Raw genomic sequence first — 19,694 nt, 5'->3', positions numbered from 1 at the left:
CTACTGATATTTTTTTTATTATTTTGTGATACTATTGTTGTATTTGCTCAATCCAGTGTGAAAACAAAAAAGTAAAACCAACCAAAAGAAATAAAAACTACAATTAGCTGCTGAATCATTTCGTTTATCAGTTGTAGCTCAGGCTACAGCAAAAGGAAGCGCAAAGATTTGATTGATTAGATACATAGAGCAATCAGTAGAGAAATCTCTTTTCATAAGTAAAAAAACAAAAAACAAAAACAGAGGAACGTAGATTGAGTTACTATATGAGTTTATTTGATCATGTCACCATTTTATGGGATTTTAATGTGACAGCGTGATTTTGCACATAGATACGAATACCAGTGTTTAGGTTTAGGTTAGTTGTTACAACTGTTAGCTGTTAGTTCTGAAAGCATAGCACTCATTTTATTCATATTTCTGGACTGTCTTTGTTGTATGTTTTAGTTTCATAATCCACCTAAAAAAGTTCAGGAGGGAGGCCAGTTGCACACCTGGATCCTCATCCTGTTGTTATGTCTGCTAAACATGGATCACTCTGCTGTTTTGTTTAAGGGAGATGGCGTCCCTGCCATGGCAAAGATAATAAAAATAATTTAGATTTTTGAATAGAAATCCTTAATACTTAAATAGCTTAACGGTGCAAACATGTTAGCATCAAAATATTTTCAAGATGCGGGATTAGTAAAGGATATTTTATCTCGTAATATTTCAGGATTGGTTTTGTTATGCTTGGTGACTTAATGTCACTATTAAACTTAAATAAATGCAAACTAAAGTAATAAAAGCACTCTGAAGCCGTGCTGTACACGGTGTTCTCAGTCCTCTCTCCTCCCACTCAGTGTGATCATATGATCGCAGACTCTTAATCCACTTCCTCAAACTTTAAAACTACCAGTGTGTCCGGTCCAGCCGGATCACGCTCATTTTCCAGCAAGCCTCCCCTGTGCAGGAAAGCAAAGCTGCTGAACGGCAGCGGTGGCTTCGTGTAGCACCAGGCCCGGCGCTGTGGTGTCTCAATGGCAGACCTGAGGATCAGAGCTGGTGCGACCAGAAGCCCACAGAGAGGAGGCGGACACTCCGCTGCCTTGTCCCTGGTCACGCTGCTGTCTGCGCTGCTCACCTGCGGCGTCAGGTGTGCAGAAAGCGACAAACCGAGCAACATTATCCTCGTGCTTGTCGACGACCAGGATGTTCAGATAGGTGGGATGGTGAGTGAATTCACTCTAGAAATATACAGCCTGTCATTCGTGTCGGTTCCTCAGAGACTTGACAGTTTCTGTAGTGAGGTCATGCAGTGCTCATACTGTTTGAAACGTCCTGTTTATGGTCACCTGATACTGAGTTTAGACAAACACACGCTCTATTTTCTTTCTGTTTTGCGGGCTAGCTCTCAGATTTAACCTCCTCGGTGCTTTGAACCTGTTAATCAGTTAGTTGAATAGCTGAACTGTCAGATGATGAAAGAATTACAAGAATTGTGGGAAGTTTATGACTTTTGAGAAAGACAGGCTGGATATATAAAAAATAATAAAATTGAGCAAATAAAACTAACAATTAAAAATGCAATATATGCGAATTTATTAAAGATACAAATGTGCGGTCACGGTATTGATCTGAGACTGAACTTAAGGTCATTTTTGTGATTAGTTTGTACATATGTGTTAACTAAAAGTTTCATCAAAGGTGCTTGCTGGGCTGGTGTGAGGCGACAGTGCACGAGTGTGCCACCCACGCTCTTCATACTTTTTTTTTTTTTTCATTTGTCAGGCGTCATTGGAAAAAACAACGTGTTTTTATGAGTTGCAGCGTTAAATTATGGCTACAGTATCTTGTGGTACAAGTTTGTATTACACGAAACTACAGCCAGGCCCGAGGGCCTAGGACCTTCAGTTGATATCTATTCTACACAACATGCGGATGTTTTCTACATGAAATAATAGCATCTTTTTTATGAAATTTTGTTAGGACCTACTTGGTTTTGGAATTAATCTATTTGAAACTCTGGAAGTTACGACAAGTGTTTTTAACCTAAATGTTAAGTTCAGCTTCTAACATGCTTGGAAAGCAGATGGGTTCTGAAACAATTGCTCAGTTAACTCTATTCCTGTTTCAAGTCCTACATCTGTTCCTGTGTGTATTTTTGCTTATAAGTGACGTGCAACCTTAAAGGTCTCTCCAGTATAAGCACATTTATGTTTGCAATATTTTGCTCAGAATTGAAAGCATTTTTTTTTTTTTAAAAAAAAGGAGAAATCTGGAATGCACTTAATGTATTTTCAAAAGCTGGTACCTGTTCTTATTAGGTCCTGTGAAATTCTTTACCAGATGTTTGGAACCACCAGATATTTGAATAATCCACAAAGATCCATTCACAGAAAAATGGTCAGCTGATCAAGTGTTTAGCTAAAAGAGATTACTTTATGTGCCTTTCTAGTAGATGTTTCGACAATAGCTAATACTGTCATAATGTTTTGAGTTTGTGCTTGTAGCATCTATTACTTCTCCAGTACTGTCATTATGGTGTGAGTCACTTTGTCTGTTTCTATTGCACAGACACCAATGAAGAAGGCAAAAGCCTATATAGGAGACGAAGGAGCAACATTTGTGAATTCTGTGAGTATCTTATGCAGTACATATACTTTTACTAGACTACATTTCACAGGGAGACATTTATTTTATTACGTTATATTTTCCGACAGTTGTAATTACTTGTAGATTGAAGTGTCACACAATAAATCACATTACAAGTTTATGAAACAATATATGTTGGTGAAAATTAAACCACTGGTTCCCAAACGTACTTATTATGACTTCCTTTTACAAGTGTCTACTTGGGGAATCCTGTCATTTTTCAGATGTGAGCAGTTTGACTAAGAAAGAAAAATTCTTTTCTTGAAGTGTCAGAGCAATTGGTGGGAATCACAGACAAATACAATATATAATATTCTGATATGTTGCCCATGGTAACGAAGATATTATGATAATAATGAATCAGATACATCAAATCTGCAAAACCACATACATTGCAAGACAATAATCAAAGATATGGCACAAGATGTGTGTATGAAAGCAAAACTCAAATGTTCTTGAAGCACTGTTTGCACCAGTGATTACACAATAAATGAGTCTCATATCCTCCTTTCTGCTGTCACGCTTCTCTCCCTCCCCCTTTCTCCCTGTTCTCACTTCTTCCTCCTGCGAAGTTCACAGTCACGCCACTGTGCTGCCCCAGCAGGAGCAGTATTTTGACAGGTCGATACCCTCACAATCACGAGGTGAGAAACAACTCCCTCAACGGGAACTGCTCCAGCCTTCAGTGGCAGAAAGGCCCCGAGGCAGAGGCCTTCCCCACCTACCTCAACAAACTGAAATACCAGACATTCTTTTCTGGGAAATATCTTAACCAGGTTTGTACATGTATATACTTTTATAAGCATTATACACGTCCAAATGCTTCCAAACTTCAAAACACACAGGCAGTACAATGAATACACCGTGCTTATGACTGATTTTTTCTGTTCTAAATGTTGAAATATTGTTGGGAGCCCAACAGTGTTTGTGTTGTGTTTTCATTTTATTCACTCACGTATTTGGCAGAGACTGTGACATATCACAGTCAGCAGATACAGCTAATGGAGATACACACGTCCCACAAGGTGACTCAGCAGTGATCGCTGACTCATTACAAAACAGTATTCTGCAGGACTGTCAGTATGAAGCCCTGAAGATGCTTGTTACATCATTTCTCTTGAAGCCGACTGAGCTAACTGTACCTTCTACTTTCAGTATGGTAGCAAAGCAGCAGGAAGTGTTGGCCATATTCCACCTGGCTGGGACCAGTGGCATGCACTGGTGAGTCACAAGTAACATGTACATGCACAATTTCTCCTAAGTACTTCTGTCATGACACCTTTTGCTGCACTTACAGGTGGGAAACTCTCAGTACTACAACTACACTCTGTCAGTCAATGGGAAAGAAGAAAAGCACGGTGACAGTTACGAGGACGACTACCTCACAGACCTCATAGTGAGTAGTAATCAGACCCTCAGATTTGAAGTGGAGGGAGTTCATTACGTGGTTTATGTGGTTCATTTATCTTTGGTGGTTGATTTACCTGACTCTTATTTTGAGCATTCAATGCTTTCCAGCTAGGTGCTGTCCTTGACATCATGTGTGATATTACTTGATATCATTCAGCCGTCTTGAGTCTCTTGTCATTGGAGACCTTGTTTTGTCCAGAGATTATCTTTGAGCTGGAGGACATGGAGCAGACTGAGATCTGCCTTGATCTCGCCTTGAGGCGACTTTTGTTGTGATTTGGCGCTATATAAATAAAATTGAATTGAATTGAATCTGTTGCCTCATACTTCAGCTGGCTTTGCTGTGCTGAACATGAAGCTGATTGCATTTTAATTAGTGTCATAATGTACTTATGGAATAGTTTAAGGAAGTGTGGATAGCTCCCTACTTTACAACAATTATATGGTGGTGAATTTTGGTGGAACTTCTAAGTATTGGCAGTAGGGTCATGGTTGCTTTAACAACTTGTTGGCTATAGCTGCCAGCCATCAGCTCAGCTTCACATATACTGATTCATGTCACTAAACTGGACCTCATTTTTAATTAAATTATCTGAAAATAATATGAACTGCTGTCTGGTAAAGACTATCCAAGACGTTTTGGTGGCTGAAATTCTAATATTTTATTACTGATACTTTGCAAAAATGAGCAGGTATGCCTCTGTGCGGTTTGTTGAAGTCATTGGTGGCTGGTGCCTGTGTGGGTTTTTATTTTATTTTATTTTATTTATTATATGGTGAACACACATGCTTGTGCATGCACATGGATATGCTTTCTATTTATTACTGCCACACTGTGGAAATGTGGCAGTAACAGTATGTGGGAAATATTGTGTGTTTTGGGACATTTGAGGGTGAATTTACAAAAGAGGGTATGGTTGTTCACCTCTGCAGTCAGTCAGCTGCTGGCATAGAAACATAAAATGTGGTGTTTTTCTGCCAGTCAGCATTGTGACAGGTTAATCATCAGCTAATGCAGTAGCTGGCGATAAAAGGGTTGCAAGAAAGAAGCTAATATTAGAAAGGGCTATTTAGTTTCTGTGGGACGCATTACATTACATTCAAGTTTTGGTGAAAATGTTTGGTTTCTTTGTGTTTATATTTAAGGTTTAAATTTCACGCACTTGCTGCTTATCAGGTGACTCAAAGAATTTGTTTATCTTACTCTAGATTTAGTTTATGAGAGCTGAATGATCTTTGTCACATGTGCTGTTGTCATGATTGCTTGCAACAAAGAATAACGGTGGAGAGAAAGAATTGGTCCAAGGTGTGGCTTCATTTCATGAAGAAAGATGATAGTAGTCCTAGTTTTAATGTCTGTAAGCCATCAAGGCAGGTTCGAAATGTCAGTGATTTGCTGACACATTCATCCACACAACAGGGAAAAGCTGAGATTCAGCATGAGAACTTCTGTTTTCCAATCAAGTTTCATGTCTGTGACCGAACATAAATAGCTCTTATTATAAAAATACTCCCACATAGATAGGCTTGGTGTCTTTTTTTTCTTTATAAAATTCTATTCTGTAAAACAGGGAGGGAGCATTTTTTTAGCCTTGCTAACCACCGCTGCCCCACTGGCTAGTAAGCTGACATGTGAGTGATATTTGACATTCAGCTTTTGTTGATGTGTTACATCAGTTTTGTGCTTCTGTTTAAAGATGATGAGATGGAAGTCTTGAAAACAGTTTTCTTTTATGACACAAAAGGGAAAACGTAAATGAAACTTAATTAACAGGAAAAGATGTCATTGAAATTGACTGTTATCCTTGAATTTTACAGTTTGTCCATATTTTATATGGTTAACAAAATAAGTAATTTGCACCCTTAGAGTCATTTGAATTTTTGCAAACCCTTGCTGGTTAATATTTCACTTTCATTTTGACTCGAAGTTGGTTCTGTTGTGCAGCTGCTGTCCCACTGGCCAAAGAAAGCAGTAGTTTATGTGTATATATGGGCTCTCATACTAACTGATCTATAAATCTTAAACTTAGATGGCAAAAACCAAAAACTAAAATCAAAATTACATTTCAAATTGGGGAAAAAGAGAGTAACAGCCTAGAACGGTCCACTGTGGCTTTTGACCAACTGTATTTTTACATCCCTGGGTGATAATGACTTTCAGATGGCACTTTTGTAGCTTACATCATACATTTATACAGTTGGTGTTCATTTCTTTACAAGTCTGCTTGTTTTTGCCTAAGCTAAGCTTTTAAAGAAATGTAAGTTTTGCAGCAGTCATGTAATAAGTCTGTGCCTGTTTGTCAATCCAGCTGAACCGGTCTCTTCACTTCCTGGATGACAGGAGCCCTCAACATCCATTCTTCCTGATGCTGTCCCCTCCAGCTTGTCACTCCCCCTGGACTGCAGCGCCTCAGTACCAGAAAGAGTTCAAGGATGTCCAGGCCCCTCGAGATGGCAGCTTTAACAAGCCAGGGAAGGTATGCCTTTTCAATAATGTTATGCTATGTGTCTGGTGAAGTCCAGTTTTAATCATTTAAGGCGACTGGCAAGAGTAAAATCTTTTTTTTCAAGGCAGCACCTTGAAACAGTGATCCATGCTTTTATTTCTTCCCGCCTGGACTACTGTAACTCACTTTATGTGGGGGTCAGTCAGTCGTTGCTCTCACGTCTGCAGCTGGTTCAAAATGCGGCTGCACGACTCCTAACAGGAACTCGAAAAAGAGAGCATATAACCCCCGTGCTGGCCTCTCTGCACTGGCTGCCTGTGTCTTTTAGAGTTAATTTTAAAATTCTTATGTTTGTTTTTAAATGCTTTCACAGTCTTGCCCCGCCTTACCTCTCTGAGCTTCTTCATCCCCACATACCCTGTCGGTCTCTCAGGTCAGCTGACCAGCTGCTCCTGGAGGTACCGAGATCCAGGAGGAAGCTCAGAGGGGACGGGGCCTTCTCTATTGTGGCTCCAAAATTATGGAATAATTTGCCCATGCATGTTAGAGAGGCCCCTTCACTGTCCACTTTTAAATCACGTCTTAAAACCCACTTTTATTCCTTGGCTTTTAACCTCAGTGAGACTTAGTTTCTCTTTTAATTGAAGTAGTTATTTAATTAATGATTTCACTCTTCTTTTATTTGTGTTTTATTTATATCTCATGTAATTTTATTTTACAGTTCCAATGTACAGCACTTTGTGTCAGCTGTGGTTGTTTTAAAGTGCTTTATAAATAAAGTTGATGATGATGGTGGTTTTTAATTTTGTTTCTAATGAATCTTTTATTTTTGTGAATGCTTTAGGATAAACACTGGCTGCTGCGCCAACCTCCTAATCCGATGCCAAACAGCTCAATCACTTTCCTGGATAATGCATACAGGAAAAGGTACAATTGTTAAGCGTACGTCTCTTTTTGCATGAAAGCGCATAGTTCGTAGAAGACAAAGTCAGAATAGTGTCACCACTGTCAAACAAGAAAATGTAAAAAAAAAAATGGTAAAACTAGTTTTGTTTTTGTTTATTTTCTTCTGTCTTCCTCCTCCCCTCACCGCAGCCTTGTTCTGCCAGAGGTTTCTTCCTGTTAAAAGGGAGTTTTTCCTTTCCACTGTTGCCAAAGTGCTTGTTCATAGAGGATCATCTGATTGTTAGGGTTTTCTCTCTGTTTCCTTTGCATTATTGTAGAGTCTGTACCTTACAATATAAAGCACCTTGAGGCAAGCGTTGTTGTAATTTGACACAGAATTGAATCGAATTGTAGTTTTAACCTCATGAGCCAGCAGGGATAAAGCATTAATATATTTTAGCTGTTAGAATTCTGGAAATCACTCTTTGCTGCATCCTCTGATTTACAAAGTTTTTTTTTTTTAATCAATTATTTATTCAACTACCTCAGTTTTCTGCATGATGCTTTTGAATTTTATGGTATTGTATTTTTAAAAATATGGAAAGGATCCTGTGATCATCCTCCCTATTTGTCTTCATTGGGGTTGTTGAGGTCAACACCAGAGCTTTTTTTTTTTTTTTTTTTTTTTTTTTTCCCCCATAGATAAGAAATATTAGAAATTGACTTAGGAAGGACAAAGCCTTTCTTGAAACTGAAGTAAAATAGAAGAAATTAGAATGGGTACTCATTGTTTGGTCCTTTTTGGTCTGAAATTACATAACAAATAAACAATTAATTTTAATTGCTTGAAAAAAAATTGCAAATGACTAAAAGTTATGAATAAAATTTGTTCCAATGGGTTCAGGAAAGCAAAATTCCACACTTGCAAACAACTGGAGATATTAAACCAGTCTAAACAATTTAGAAAACAAAATCCCTGAATCATAGGAGTAATTGCAGTTATCTGCAGTTCCTCAGTGGTAAAATCAGTATTTGTGTTCAGTCTGACATATTAAAGCCTATGTCTGCACTTTAACTGCATCTTTATTGATTTCTTTAAAATCCATTTTGTTTGTGTATAGATCCAAAATTATGAAAATCATATCAACATCCAAATATTTCTCCACCTAGCATGTACATCCAAAAACTTCTGATGTCTCTGGCAGGTGGCAGACCCTGTTATCTGTGGATGACATGGTGGAGAAGCTAGTGAAGAAACTTGACAGTATAAAGGAGCTAAACAACACCTACATCTTCTACACTTCAGATAACGGCTACCACACAGGTCTGTTTTTGATAAACTCCTCCATTTAATCTTCGATTAGTTCATGCTCTGTACCTTCTGTCTGTGTCATCTTGAGCTGGATTTATACTGCTGGGTTACAGAAGACAGTTTAATTTTTAATTTTTAGCCCCCTGGCTGCATTGCATAAATGCAAGTCACCAAAACATTTTAAGTTACTTTTAGGTCCTTTTTTATGGTTTGTTTTCTTCAAGAAATACCATGGGTAATAGAAAATAATTCAATTTAATTCAATTCAGTCTATTGATATAGCCCCAAATTACAACAGCAGTCACTTCAAAGTGATTGCTGGGTGAAGGTCCTACAATAATACAGAGAAAACCAGAACAAAAGAACAACACCCTGTTGGCAATGTTGGCAAAGGAAGAACTCAGGAAAAAACTTCAGGCAGAACCAGGCTTAGGGAGGGGCATCCATCTACCACAACCAGTTGGGGGTAAGGGGAGTGAGACAGGGATAAAAGACACACTGTGGAAGTAAACCAGAGATTAATAGTAATTGATGACTAAGTGCAGAGTGATGTATTAAAATATAGTGAGTTAAGAAGAAATGAGGGAAAATTCAGGTCAACTGATCCATCCCTAACTAAATGCTTTATCAAAAGTCCCTCTCCCTCTTAAAGAGGGTGTGTGTTTCCTAAATCCAAGGTGGGAGCTGATTCCACTGGAGAGAGGCACGAAAACTGAGGCTCTGTCTCCGTTCTACTTTAAAAAAAAAATGATAGGAACCACGAAAACCAGCAGTCTGAGAGTGAAGTGCTCTATTGAGGTGATATGGTACTATGAGGTCTTTAAGATGGGCCCTGATTATTCAACATCTTGTATGTGAGGAGAAGGATTTTAAAATTGAGTGTGGATATAACGGGGAGTCAATAAAGAGAAGCCAGTACAGGAAAAATAAATCTCTTACTGTAAAGACACCATCCGACTCCAGATCATTGTCATGTACATGCGCTTCTAATAATGCTGAGAGATTTGTGTTAAAAAAACCAGAATCTGAGGCACTCTGCTGAACATATGTAATTGCAACATTTCTGTATCTTTTATGTTTAAAAAAGAAAAAATCTTCAGATTGGTTTGTCTTATATGAATGATAAATATAATAAACCCATATTGACCAATGACTGACCTGTCTGTATGGGATTAGTTCAGTAATAAAAATGTGCAAAAACTACAAAAACCTGTAAATAAACAGTAATGACAGCAACAAATAATCACCCAACTGAATGAAATAATTATTTTAAACCATCTGATGTTGTTTTAAAAGCAATAGCGGGTAAATTGTTTGTTACAGGTTACATTTGTGTTCCCCAGTCTGACCTGAGAGCTTATAGGTATTTGCACAGTCACCTGCCAGTTTACTGTGTACACCTTTCTTTGCATTGAAACCCCTTTTAACTGCAGTACTGCCCTAATTATTTATGGCCTAGATTCAACGAGATGCTGGAAACATTTCTCACAGTTTGCTCCATACTGACACGATTGTATCATACAATTGCTGCAAATCCTCTATTCCACCACATCCCAAAGGCACTCAATTATGTGGCGAATGGAGGGCATCTGAATACACTGAACCCATTGTCTGTAAACCAGTTTGAGATGATTGAGCTTCGTGTAGATCAGCAGTATCTCAAATACTCAGACCAGTCCATCTGTCACCAACAACCATGCCACGTTCAAAGTCACAGAAATCACCTTTCATCCTCATTCTGATGCCTTGAGTTGCTGCCTAGTGATTGATTAGATCTAGGTGTAATCAGCTGTACTTGCTGTTCCAGGTCAGTTCTCGCTGCCCATTGATAAGAGGCAGCTCTATGAATTTGACATCAGGATTCCGCTAATGGTCCGCGGTCCTGGCATAAAAGCCAAGCAGGTGCTGCAGGTCAGAACAATACTCCACTAAAACACACACTCCAGCTGCTTAAAAGCATATTAATGTCTCTGGAACTGTTTTTTGTTTTTTACCTTTTTTTTCCCCCTCATGTCTTTTTTTCTTCCAGGCTCCAGTACTGAATATAGACCTGGCTCCCACCATACTGGACATAGCTGGAGTCAATCTGTCGTCTGTGAATGTGGACGGGCAGTCTTTCCTCGCTCAGATGGTCAGCTGCTTCTTTACATTGACTCTCACTTATTTTTCCCTCATGCTAAATCTTAACCCAAATTTTATCTTAGGCTCCTTCATTGCGTAATGGCACTGCACGACCATACTTCCTTGTTGAGTACACTGGAGAAGGACAGCCAACGTCAGACCCTACTTGCCCTAAATTAGGTCCAGGAGTATCTGTGAGTACCTACAAAAGCAGGCTTCCTATTCTGGTCACCACTGAATGTAACATGCTTCCAGTTTCCAGTAATATTATAATCTCTGATTGAAAAAGGGGGAAAAAAAGTTATTTAAAATAATTCCTTTTTTCTCTTCAGTGTCAAAGTATTATGATACCAAAAAAGGGAGCTGAATACAGTAGAAGTATTTTCTCAGCCTTTCCACTGTTTTCCTCTTTGCTTTTTTGATAATGCACTGAGGGAAGACTGGATGCTACTCACTACTTGACTTATAATAGAAACTAAACTATAGCCTGGCTCTATTGAGCTTCATGATGTCAGTACACAGTAACTGAAGTCAGTTAATTGTTCAGATTCTATTAATGGCTTGAGTTAATGGTGCAAATTTGTAAGGAAATTTCCAATAAGTGCCTTTTAATAGCAAATTCAGAATAGATGGCAATTTTCCTAATTGGAAACAACTGTGGACTAAAGCCTAAAAATAGGGTTCATGTTGCCACAAAACATATTGCTCCTGCCGATTCTGAAAGTTTGTTGCTCTGTTCCCAAGAAACCTTCACTGTAACATTTTTCACTGTCTTTAGCAATGTTTCCCAGACTGTGTTTGTGAAGACGCCTACAACAACACGTACGCCTGTGTCAGAACTCTGGACAGCAAAATGAACATGCAGTACTGTGAATTTGCAGACAGTGAGGTACTCCCGGGACTTTTTTGTGTGGGGGTTTTGTTTTTTGGACACATTTTAGTGAAAGTAGATGTGAAGCTTCTCAGTGTTTTGTTTTGTTTTTTTTACCCCCCAAGTCGTATGTAGAAGTCTATAACCTGACGTCGGACCCGCATCAGCTGGAGAACATCGTGAAGAAGGTGGATCCCTCCATCCTGCAGATCATGAACCAGCGGCTCATAAAGCTCCAGTCCTGCGTGAGTGACAGCTGCCGGGATTACAAGCAAAAATAAGACCGCCAAAGAAGCTGCCAAACGATGACCACACCAAAGTCTGAAAGGAGGGTGGGATCAGTCTGTCCAAATTTTTACATATATGAGAGAGATTCTGACAGGAAAAAAACAAAACATGGTTGACAAATAAAGTGACTGGTGGCTGTATTCCACTTAACTGTGTCAGTTTCAGGGGCCCAGAGTCATTACTTTCTTTGGAAATTTGCTCTTTTGATGACAGGGACACAAATTATGCAACTTGTTTATATATACAGATATATATGAAGCCACCACTAGAAGTTTGGTTAGCTTAGCCTGTATTTGGGGGAAGACAGCTTGCCTGCGTGCAATGATAACGCAATCAACATTTCGTACTATCTACCAGTAAATAGAGATGGATTGACATATCTGGTAAACACTGATATCAGCCAGTATCGACCTTGTTGATTGTTATCAGCGTGTGCACGCATTTGCACTAAATGTTCAAACATTTAAAAATCTAAAAGACTTGTCAATTTTTTTTATATGATGTCGATAAAAGCAAGAAAAAAGACAACAAAGTAAACCTTACCCAATCGTTATCAGATATCGGTCAAAATGTTGGATTAAACATCAGTACTGGAAAAGGGTTCACAGTTGGTGTATTATCAGTGTACTTTTCCTTTTACGAGTCAAAATTTCTGCCGTCTTTCTGAGCCACACTCGTCTAGCTTCTCTTGTAAGTTTACTTTTGTTTTTCAAAGGTGCTACATGTAAGCTCAGTGTTATGGCATTCCTCTACCTCTCCATCAAGTCTCTGCAGTGAAATGGTAGACCTTATTCTGCACTCTTGGTGATCTGTTGGAAGTTGGAGGAACATCCTTACCAAAATTGGCAGCTGGTGGAGAACTGGCTCATCTACTGCTATGCCAGGCTCACCAAGACTGCAGAGTGCAAGGACTAAGTCCAGGTTTTGGAGGGACTCAGTGGCCAGTCTTCAATTTGAAAAACGTTAGATGGGAAAGAGTTAGCTGCTTAGCAGTGTCTGAAATTCCCATATAAAATACTTGCGTAAAGCACCTCTAAGATAACCTGCTTTCCCCATGCTGTCATGTGTTTGTGTATAAACTGCAATTTTCAGGCATAGTCAATGTCTTCTGAACATTTCACCATTCTCGGAAACACAAAATGTTTGATTCTTCTTCTTACTTTGATTGTGAGCAGTTAAGAGAAAGGTTTACTGCTACACTGAAACTGTGACTCATCATCATCGTCTTTGAAGAGTTGGTTTAACATTCTAGGGTTTCATTTAAATGCTTTCCATGAGTTGGATGAAGGGATTAATATGACTTTTTTTTTTTCATTCAGTATAAACATACCACCAATTATTAGTTAGCCAGCACAGAAAATTTAAGCAACTGCATGTAAGTAGGTTTACACATGGTTATGCTAATCTGACCAAACCAAAAGCTGCTTCTAACTGTATAATGTGGAGATGTATTGTGTCAATATTCTTTTTTGTTTTTGTTCATTTTGCTTTTTTTTTTTTTTTGTGGCAAAAGCTTAGTTTCCATAAAAGATCTTTGTACTCTCATAACTATCTCTGCAACCCTTTCAATGAAAGACAACAAAGTCTGAAATGTTCACCATGTCCTGTATCCAGTATAACAGTTTATTTTCAGTATTGTGCCTCAGATTTGAAGAAGGAACTCGGCTTTTAAAAAACTGAACTCTTTATTACTAAGAGCCTTTTTTTAATTGGTAGCAGGAACACATGCTGATATTTTTCATATGTTTTCTTATTGCAAGGAATATATTAAGGGAACTTTTGCACAGTGATGTTTAAGATGAACACTTTAATCCTGTCAGCCATATGTTCGCACTGATGTGGTGCATGTGCCTTTAAAATGTGAACAAATCTGCACTGTGATGAAACTGATTAAATTAAATGAAACATTTAAATGCACTTTTTTGTAGGTTTCCTTCTTAATGTGACGTTGTAGTGGGTTCAAGTCAATTTCCTTGGGGGGGGGAAGTGTACATTTTATAGTTGGCCTAGGTGGCCAGCTTTAATTCCCCTCCAAGATTATCAGGTAATTCCTAAAACCTGACAAAGTGTTTTGATCAGCTCGTCAAAGGTGTGTCAGGTAGAGTTACCTGTGCTTACACCAGGATTGACATTTGGCATAACTGAGCTCTGATTCTTTTCTTAGCCTGGCTACAGAGCTGAAAAGAAACCTGGGGCTATTCTCCCTTTACTTATGTTGGTTTCCTTTATCACTGATGAATAGTAAGATGTCTTAGTTTTGCAGAGGACTTTTTAAAAAGACTTTAACATTACACCTTAAATGCACATTTGAGTTATACAACTCAGTCAAGCATCTCTGATGCGTTGCCTTCTTTTGCACAGTGAAGATGGAACACCATTAGCAAGATAATTAACCTTTGAGATTTAAGTTCAGGTAGTGTTGTGTTAGCATGTGGCTTTGGAGATCATAATAGAAGAGGAATCAATTAAAGACTCTGGATTGAAAACTAATGAGACATGTTTCTAAAGACTGTAGTCTAAAACAAGACAACCACTAGAACCCTGCAGAGGACTGGACTATGAAGCTGCAGACCAAGAAAAACTTCACCACAGAGGAGACATCGTGAAGCCAGATGGAAGTATGCCAAATACAAACTGAGAAATATTATACATACTGGAAGCACATCCTTTGGTCAGATGAGAAAAAACTAGAGCTCTGACCTATTTTTTTTTGTTTTTTGTGAAATAATTTTGTTTCTGTATGCAAAGTAAAATAATTTAATCATCTGAAGAAAAAAAAAAAAAGGTCAGATCGTCTGCCAACATCACATTCCACAGAGGCTCCTGCCTGACCTCATCTGTCAACCTGTCATTCAGCATTGCAAACATGAAGGGACTCAGAGCCATCCCTGATATCTCTGTCATCTCACCCTGACTATGAACCCCTCTGTCACTCCTACTCCACACCTCATCTAACGAGCTTGAAAAGAAAGCAAAAAATGCAACATCATTCTTTAAAAAGATATGGATGGATGGGGGCTTTTCCATTGCTGAAAAAAACCCACTCAGGGTAGAAATGTTTCTTCATAGGATAAAGGTGATCAGATCCACACTCTCCTTTAAAAGGAGAGGTGAATCCAAATCACGACAACAAAATTGCCACACAGCATCCAGGAGCTCTGGATCTTCTTCCGGGAGGGGTTAGAGGTTCAAGTATTTCTTTTGTCACCTGTCTGTAAATCTGCTGATGACACAGTGTTTGATGTATTTTCACATTTTAAATACTCATATGTGCAGTTATGTCAATTTCCTTTGCAAACCAGCACTATAAAGTATCTCTTAGAATTCAAGGTTTTGATCATTTATTTAACTTCAGGAACAAAAGTTGATGAGCATTTTGTAGAAAATGCAACAGGTTTCACCAGCTAATTTTATAACAACAGTGATCTCCTCTCTCCTAACTTAAAATCCTTTTGAGGACATAAATAAAACAAATATTTGAAATCTGCTCATTCATTTTTCAAAAATCAAAAAGGTAGAAACTGGTAGCACATCTACTATCTACAGAGAAAATGGTAACGGACAGTTTAATCAGAGGTACTTGTACACAATCTTATCCTGCAGGGTCTGAATCTCTAACTTGACAGGGCATTTGTAAAAGTGTGACAGCAGTGACTCTGTATAGCCAATCAGGAAGTAAAACTTCTGTGGTGGTAACTTCTGTAGCATCACTGCGCACACATTCAGCAAATTGCCACGCCTTTTGATGACAATCTCATTGGCCAGGCACCCGTGGAACGTCCCAAACATGAACCTCCGAATGAAGACATCTTCTACAGTGCGTTCAGCTGCCCCATCCTCTCCTTTGAGGTTACCTATCAGCAAGAGAGAAAAAAAACTGGAGCTGTCGTGAAAGATTAAGAGGAATTTGGACTGAATTACACATTAGCTGCGGCTGATGGACAAAGATGTGCAAACGAAAAGATCACTGCCTCTTCAGCAAAATATTTATTAATAAGGCTCACAGTCACATTAGACAACATAAATCTTATTTTAAGTTTCTTTACCATGTTTAATATTATGTTTAGAGATATAGTTGAAAAGTTTAATATTTATCTTTAGGTCTTAATTTTGCTTAAATTATGCATTTTCTGTAATAAACTGCAAACACCATATGGAGACACTGAAAAGTATCAAAAGACAGAGCAGCGTTTGATGAAGTCTAAAAAGATTATAAAATGAAACCACTAGTTGCTGCTGTCTGGCTGTGGAGAGCACAATCATCATGACTCTATAAATTGTTCCCGACAGAAACAAGTGCACTGACGTGCAGCAGATAAAAGCTGTGTGCTCGGCCTCACTTCAATAATCTGAGACACTGAACTGGACCTGTCCTGTTCGTGCTGCAGTTTTGATGAGTGAAATTCTATTATTTTATTGCTCTGTTGTTTAGCATGTGTATGGTAATTAACAGACTAATACAATAAATTCTGGTTCCAAAAAGCCAACTGGGCTGCAAGCAAAATACTAACAGGGAGGCTTCAAAATGCACAGTGTAGAACCAACAGGTGATGTCACAGCGGCTACATCCATTGGTTTGCTTTATAGACCATCAAGTCAAAAAGAGTTTTGATAAGTCAAAAATCAGCTGTCTCTCCAGCAAGTCTCTCATCTCATGGTCAGACAGACCCAAACCTCATAGTTTGAGAACAGTTAGAGATGGTGGTTCTCGTTCTTCTACGCAGCCTAATCAGTTCTCCACTTGCTGCAAATTCTAGTTCAAGCTTCCAGCAAATCTCCACAGAAGAACAAGGACTGCTGATCTCCCCATTGTATCCAACTGCAGGATGAGAGACTAACTGGAGAGCCTCAGCAGTGGGTGAAGCACTGGGTCTTGCCAGCTTTTCTCTTTGAAGGTGCTTGATTGCTGTGGTTCTCTTGAACAGATAAAAATATTTAATCAAATGCTAAAATGAGTTTCGACTTGGAAAATGTGTTGGACACACTTTGAAAACATGGAAATGTTTCCCAGTATCAGTGTGTGGATGGCCTGTGCACAACACTTTAAGTCTGTGGCACAGGAGCATTCAAGCTAAAGTGCATAGTTTGGTTGGACTCAGTGATGATTGGTATGTTGTCTGAGAGCTATCCGCACCAATGACTGCTTCCATAAAAATCACTGAGTTAACTAATTCATGACCAAACATGTGAGAGGACAGTGTGCATAAAATCAAATGTGCCTAGCGAGAGCATATTCTCAATCTCAGTCATGCTTACTGGTGTGCTGTGACAGCCATCCTTTGCGGTGGCCAATGTGGTGAGGATGATGCGCTTGCTCATAGGTCACAGGTTTGTCTCCTTTCCCTACTCGGATACGAGCGGCTCGATTCTGTAAAAGAGAAAGACAAAAGAGCACATCTTGGGTATATTTGGAGAAAACACTATCAGACCCATTGAAAGTTAATCATCTATAACAACCTAACAGCCTTTGTAAAAGCAACAAAAAACCTCAAATTACTTTTTTTTTTTAAATGGTTGTGACCTCTGAACCACTCTGACTGTGGCTCCGGTAAAGTATCAGAATACTGTGAAAGTTAAAAAGATAAACACTATGTTAAACAGTTAGTGTTGCTGATACAACAGCCCTGAGAGGGTCAAGGCTGCTTACCTTGCAGCACGACACAGTAACATGGAGGCCCCTGCTTCCAGAGAAGCTGCACAATGAGCTGGACCAAGCTAAGGCGCTCTGCAAAACAGGTAATGTGGTGAGAGTGAAAACCAGTGAGTAAATATTGAATTGATGGTCAGAAATCATTTCAAAAGCAAAACGGTACATCTGGCTTCTCCCTTATTTCCCAATGGGGATGTCAAAGCATGTGGCTCAGCATGTTTGACTTAGCAAAGATAAGCTGGAAGTCCTTGCTGATGCAACACTCCTACTTAGCAGGAAGAGGTGTTGGGCAAGACAAGGCTTTGTAAAACACTGAAATGTCTGAAGCAATTGTGCTTGAATTGTAATACCTACTGACCACTCTGGCAGTCATTACATCTGCTAATGCTAGTCTGTGAAACAATCATGCATGCTAGCATTGGACAAACAAGAATACTTATTAAAACTAATAACTTATTACTACAAATAATTATAATCAAGACATCTTTTGGAGTATTATCCGTACAAACATTAATATTTGGATCATGACAGCAAGCTGTGACTGTAGTGAACAGTGGGTTTCAGCGAATTTTATTTTCTTCCTGTGTTAACATGCAGAGGCTGTTTCAGTTGCTTAATAATGTAGCGCAAAATATTTCAAACCAAGTTAAGAAAGGAAAATACAAGGAATGGAGATTTTCACTCAGGCCCTCAGGTCTAACATCAGTGTCTGATCTCATTAATGCTCTTCTTGATAAATGGACAATTATTTCCACAGACAGCCTCCTAAGTCTTGTAGGAAGCTGATTTTGCTGCAGAGGTGGAGCAACTCCCCACTAATGCTTATGGATTTAGCGTGGGATATCATGGAAGCTCCTGTGGGTGTAATGTGCAGGTGGCAAAACACTTTTGTCCATATAATGCATCTCTGCAACACAGTGCACAGATGTCTTGGACATAGTGTCAGAGATGTTGTATCGTTAAATCACAGCTAGTCTAAACTGTCTTGTGAATCATTCCTATTGCAAATTGTTTTAAAGTTGTGTAGTAACGAGTTGTTAAAAGGTATTTGTCGACATCTTAGTTGCCGTTCTTAGTATTCATAATACAGTTTCAGATATTTTGATAAGGCAAAAGGCTGTTATAGATGTTTCCATGTTTGATAATTCAGGTTCGTAGTGCCACAAACAAACACGTTTGGTTTCTGTGGTCATACAACGCAGTAGTAACAAAGTGACACAAACGTTTGTTACATGTCTGAAATTTTTGCTATTTATCATAGAAACCTAGGCAGCCAAGAGCAAGTTAGCTAACCCCTAGCTTAAAATTGTTTATATATATAAAGCCTTACCAAACGTAGCGCTAAATTAATGGGTGCACGCCGATAGCTACACGGTCAACAAGACTTCATGGAAATTAAGTAAATGTTACGGTTTAAAATGACTTTCTTACCAGCACCCTCACGTTTCCTATGCTGCTCAAGGACGCCGCCATGTTTTATTCAAATAATTAACTCGTGGTACTAAACTACAACACAGCAGTCACTCTGTTTATTACTGTATAAATAGCCGAAGGTTTACGAAAGCTCGGCAATAATTATAACACGTAAAAATAACAAAATTAACGTTTCTATACTGAACTTGAGCTGTATACTGGAACTGTTTTTTCCACAGGCAGTTTCCACAAGTTTCCACCGGACAACTATTAACCTGAACCAACCGGAAAGAGGGAAAATAAAAGTTTTAAGTTAAAGATGAGTGATATTCTAGAATCAGAATCAGAATCTTTATTGACATTGAACGAAAATTGTATGCAAACACACAGTTTAATTTACAGTTTAATTGCAAAGTTTTTCCTCACAACATGTTCTCGTACGAATTGTTTTTAAAGCAAGTTAAAATTCCTATTTTTAACAGATGCATTTTAAAATATAAATTTTGTTACCTAATACGTACTCTTTAGTTTTTTTTTTAATTTAACCATAGTCGTTATTTTAATTATTAATGATTAATTTGCTTTAAACATTAATATTATTATTGTGTATAATATGCATTAGTACAAAAACTTTTCTTGCATACTTGAGTAATTTTATAGTTA

At 38.5% G+C, this 19,694-nt stretch overlaps 2 protein-coding genes across 2 annotated transcripts; one reads left to right on the top strand and one right to left on the bottom strand.

Moving 5' to 3' along the window:
- Positions 1-868: 868 nt before the first annotated feature.
- On the top strand, positions 869-13,885 carry gnsb (glucosamine (N-acetyl)-6-sulfatase (Sanfilippo disease IIID), b). The gene is made up of 13 exons (XM_082540504.1): positions 869-1,211; positions 2,557-2,616; positions 3,207-3,410; positions 3,790-3,855; positions 3,932-4,030; positions 6,354-6,521; positions 7,336-7,418; positions 8,582-8,700; positions 10,496-10,599; positions 10,718-10,819; positions 10,893-11,003; positions 11,588-11,698; positions 11,806-13,885. Exons 1-13 carry the CDS (start codon positions 1,020-1,022, stop codon positions 11,959-11,961), a joined length of 1,575 nt encoding a protein of 524 aa, XP_082396630.1. The 5' UTR covers positions 869-1,019; the 3' UTR covers positions 11,962-13,885.
- mrps24 (mitochondrial ribosomal protein S24) lies at positions 13,431-19,301 on the bottom strand. Its single transcript, XM_082540505.1, has 4 exons — positions 19,050-19,301; positions 17,616-17,693; positions 17,225-17,336; positions 13,431-15,822 (listed from the first exon to the last, which is right to left on the bottom strand). Exons 1-4 carry the CDS (start codon positions 19,089-19,091, stop codon positions 15,539-15,541), a joined length of 516 nt encoding a protein of 171 aa, XP_082396631.1. The 5' UTR covers positions 19,092-19,301; the 3' UTR covers positions 13,431-15,538.
- Between the last annotated feature and the right edge of the window lie 393 nt (positions 19,302-19,694).

The sequence above is a fragment of the Aulonocara stuartgranti genome, assembly GCF_965226115.1.
Source record: "Aulonocara stuartgranti genome assembly, chromosome: 7".
Lineage (NCBI taxonomy): Eukaryota > Metazoa > Chordata > Actinopteri > Cichliformes > Cichlidae > Aulonocara > Aulonocara stuartgranti.
This window is presented reverse-complemented; position numbering and strand designations above follow the sequence as displayed.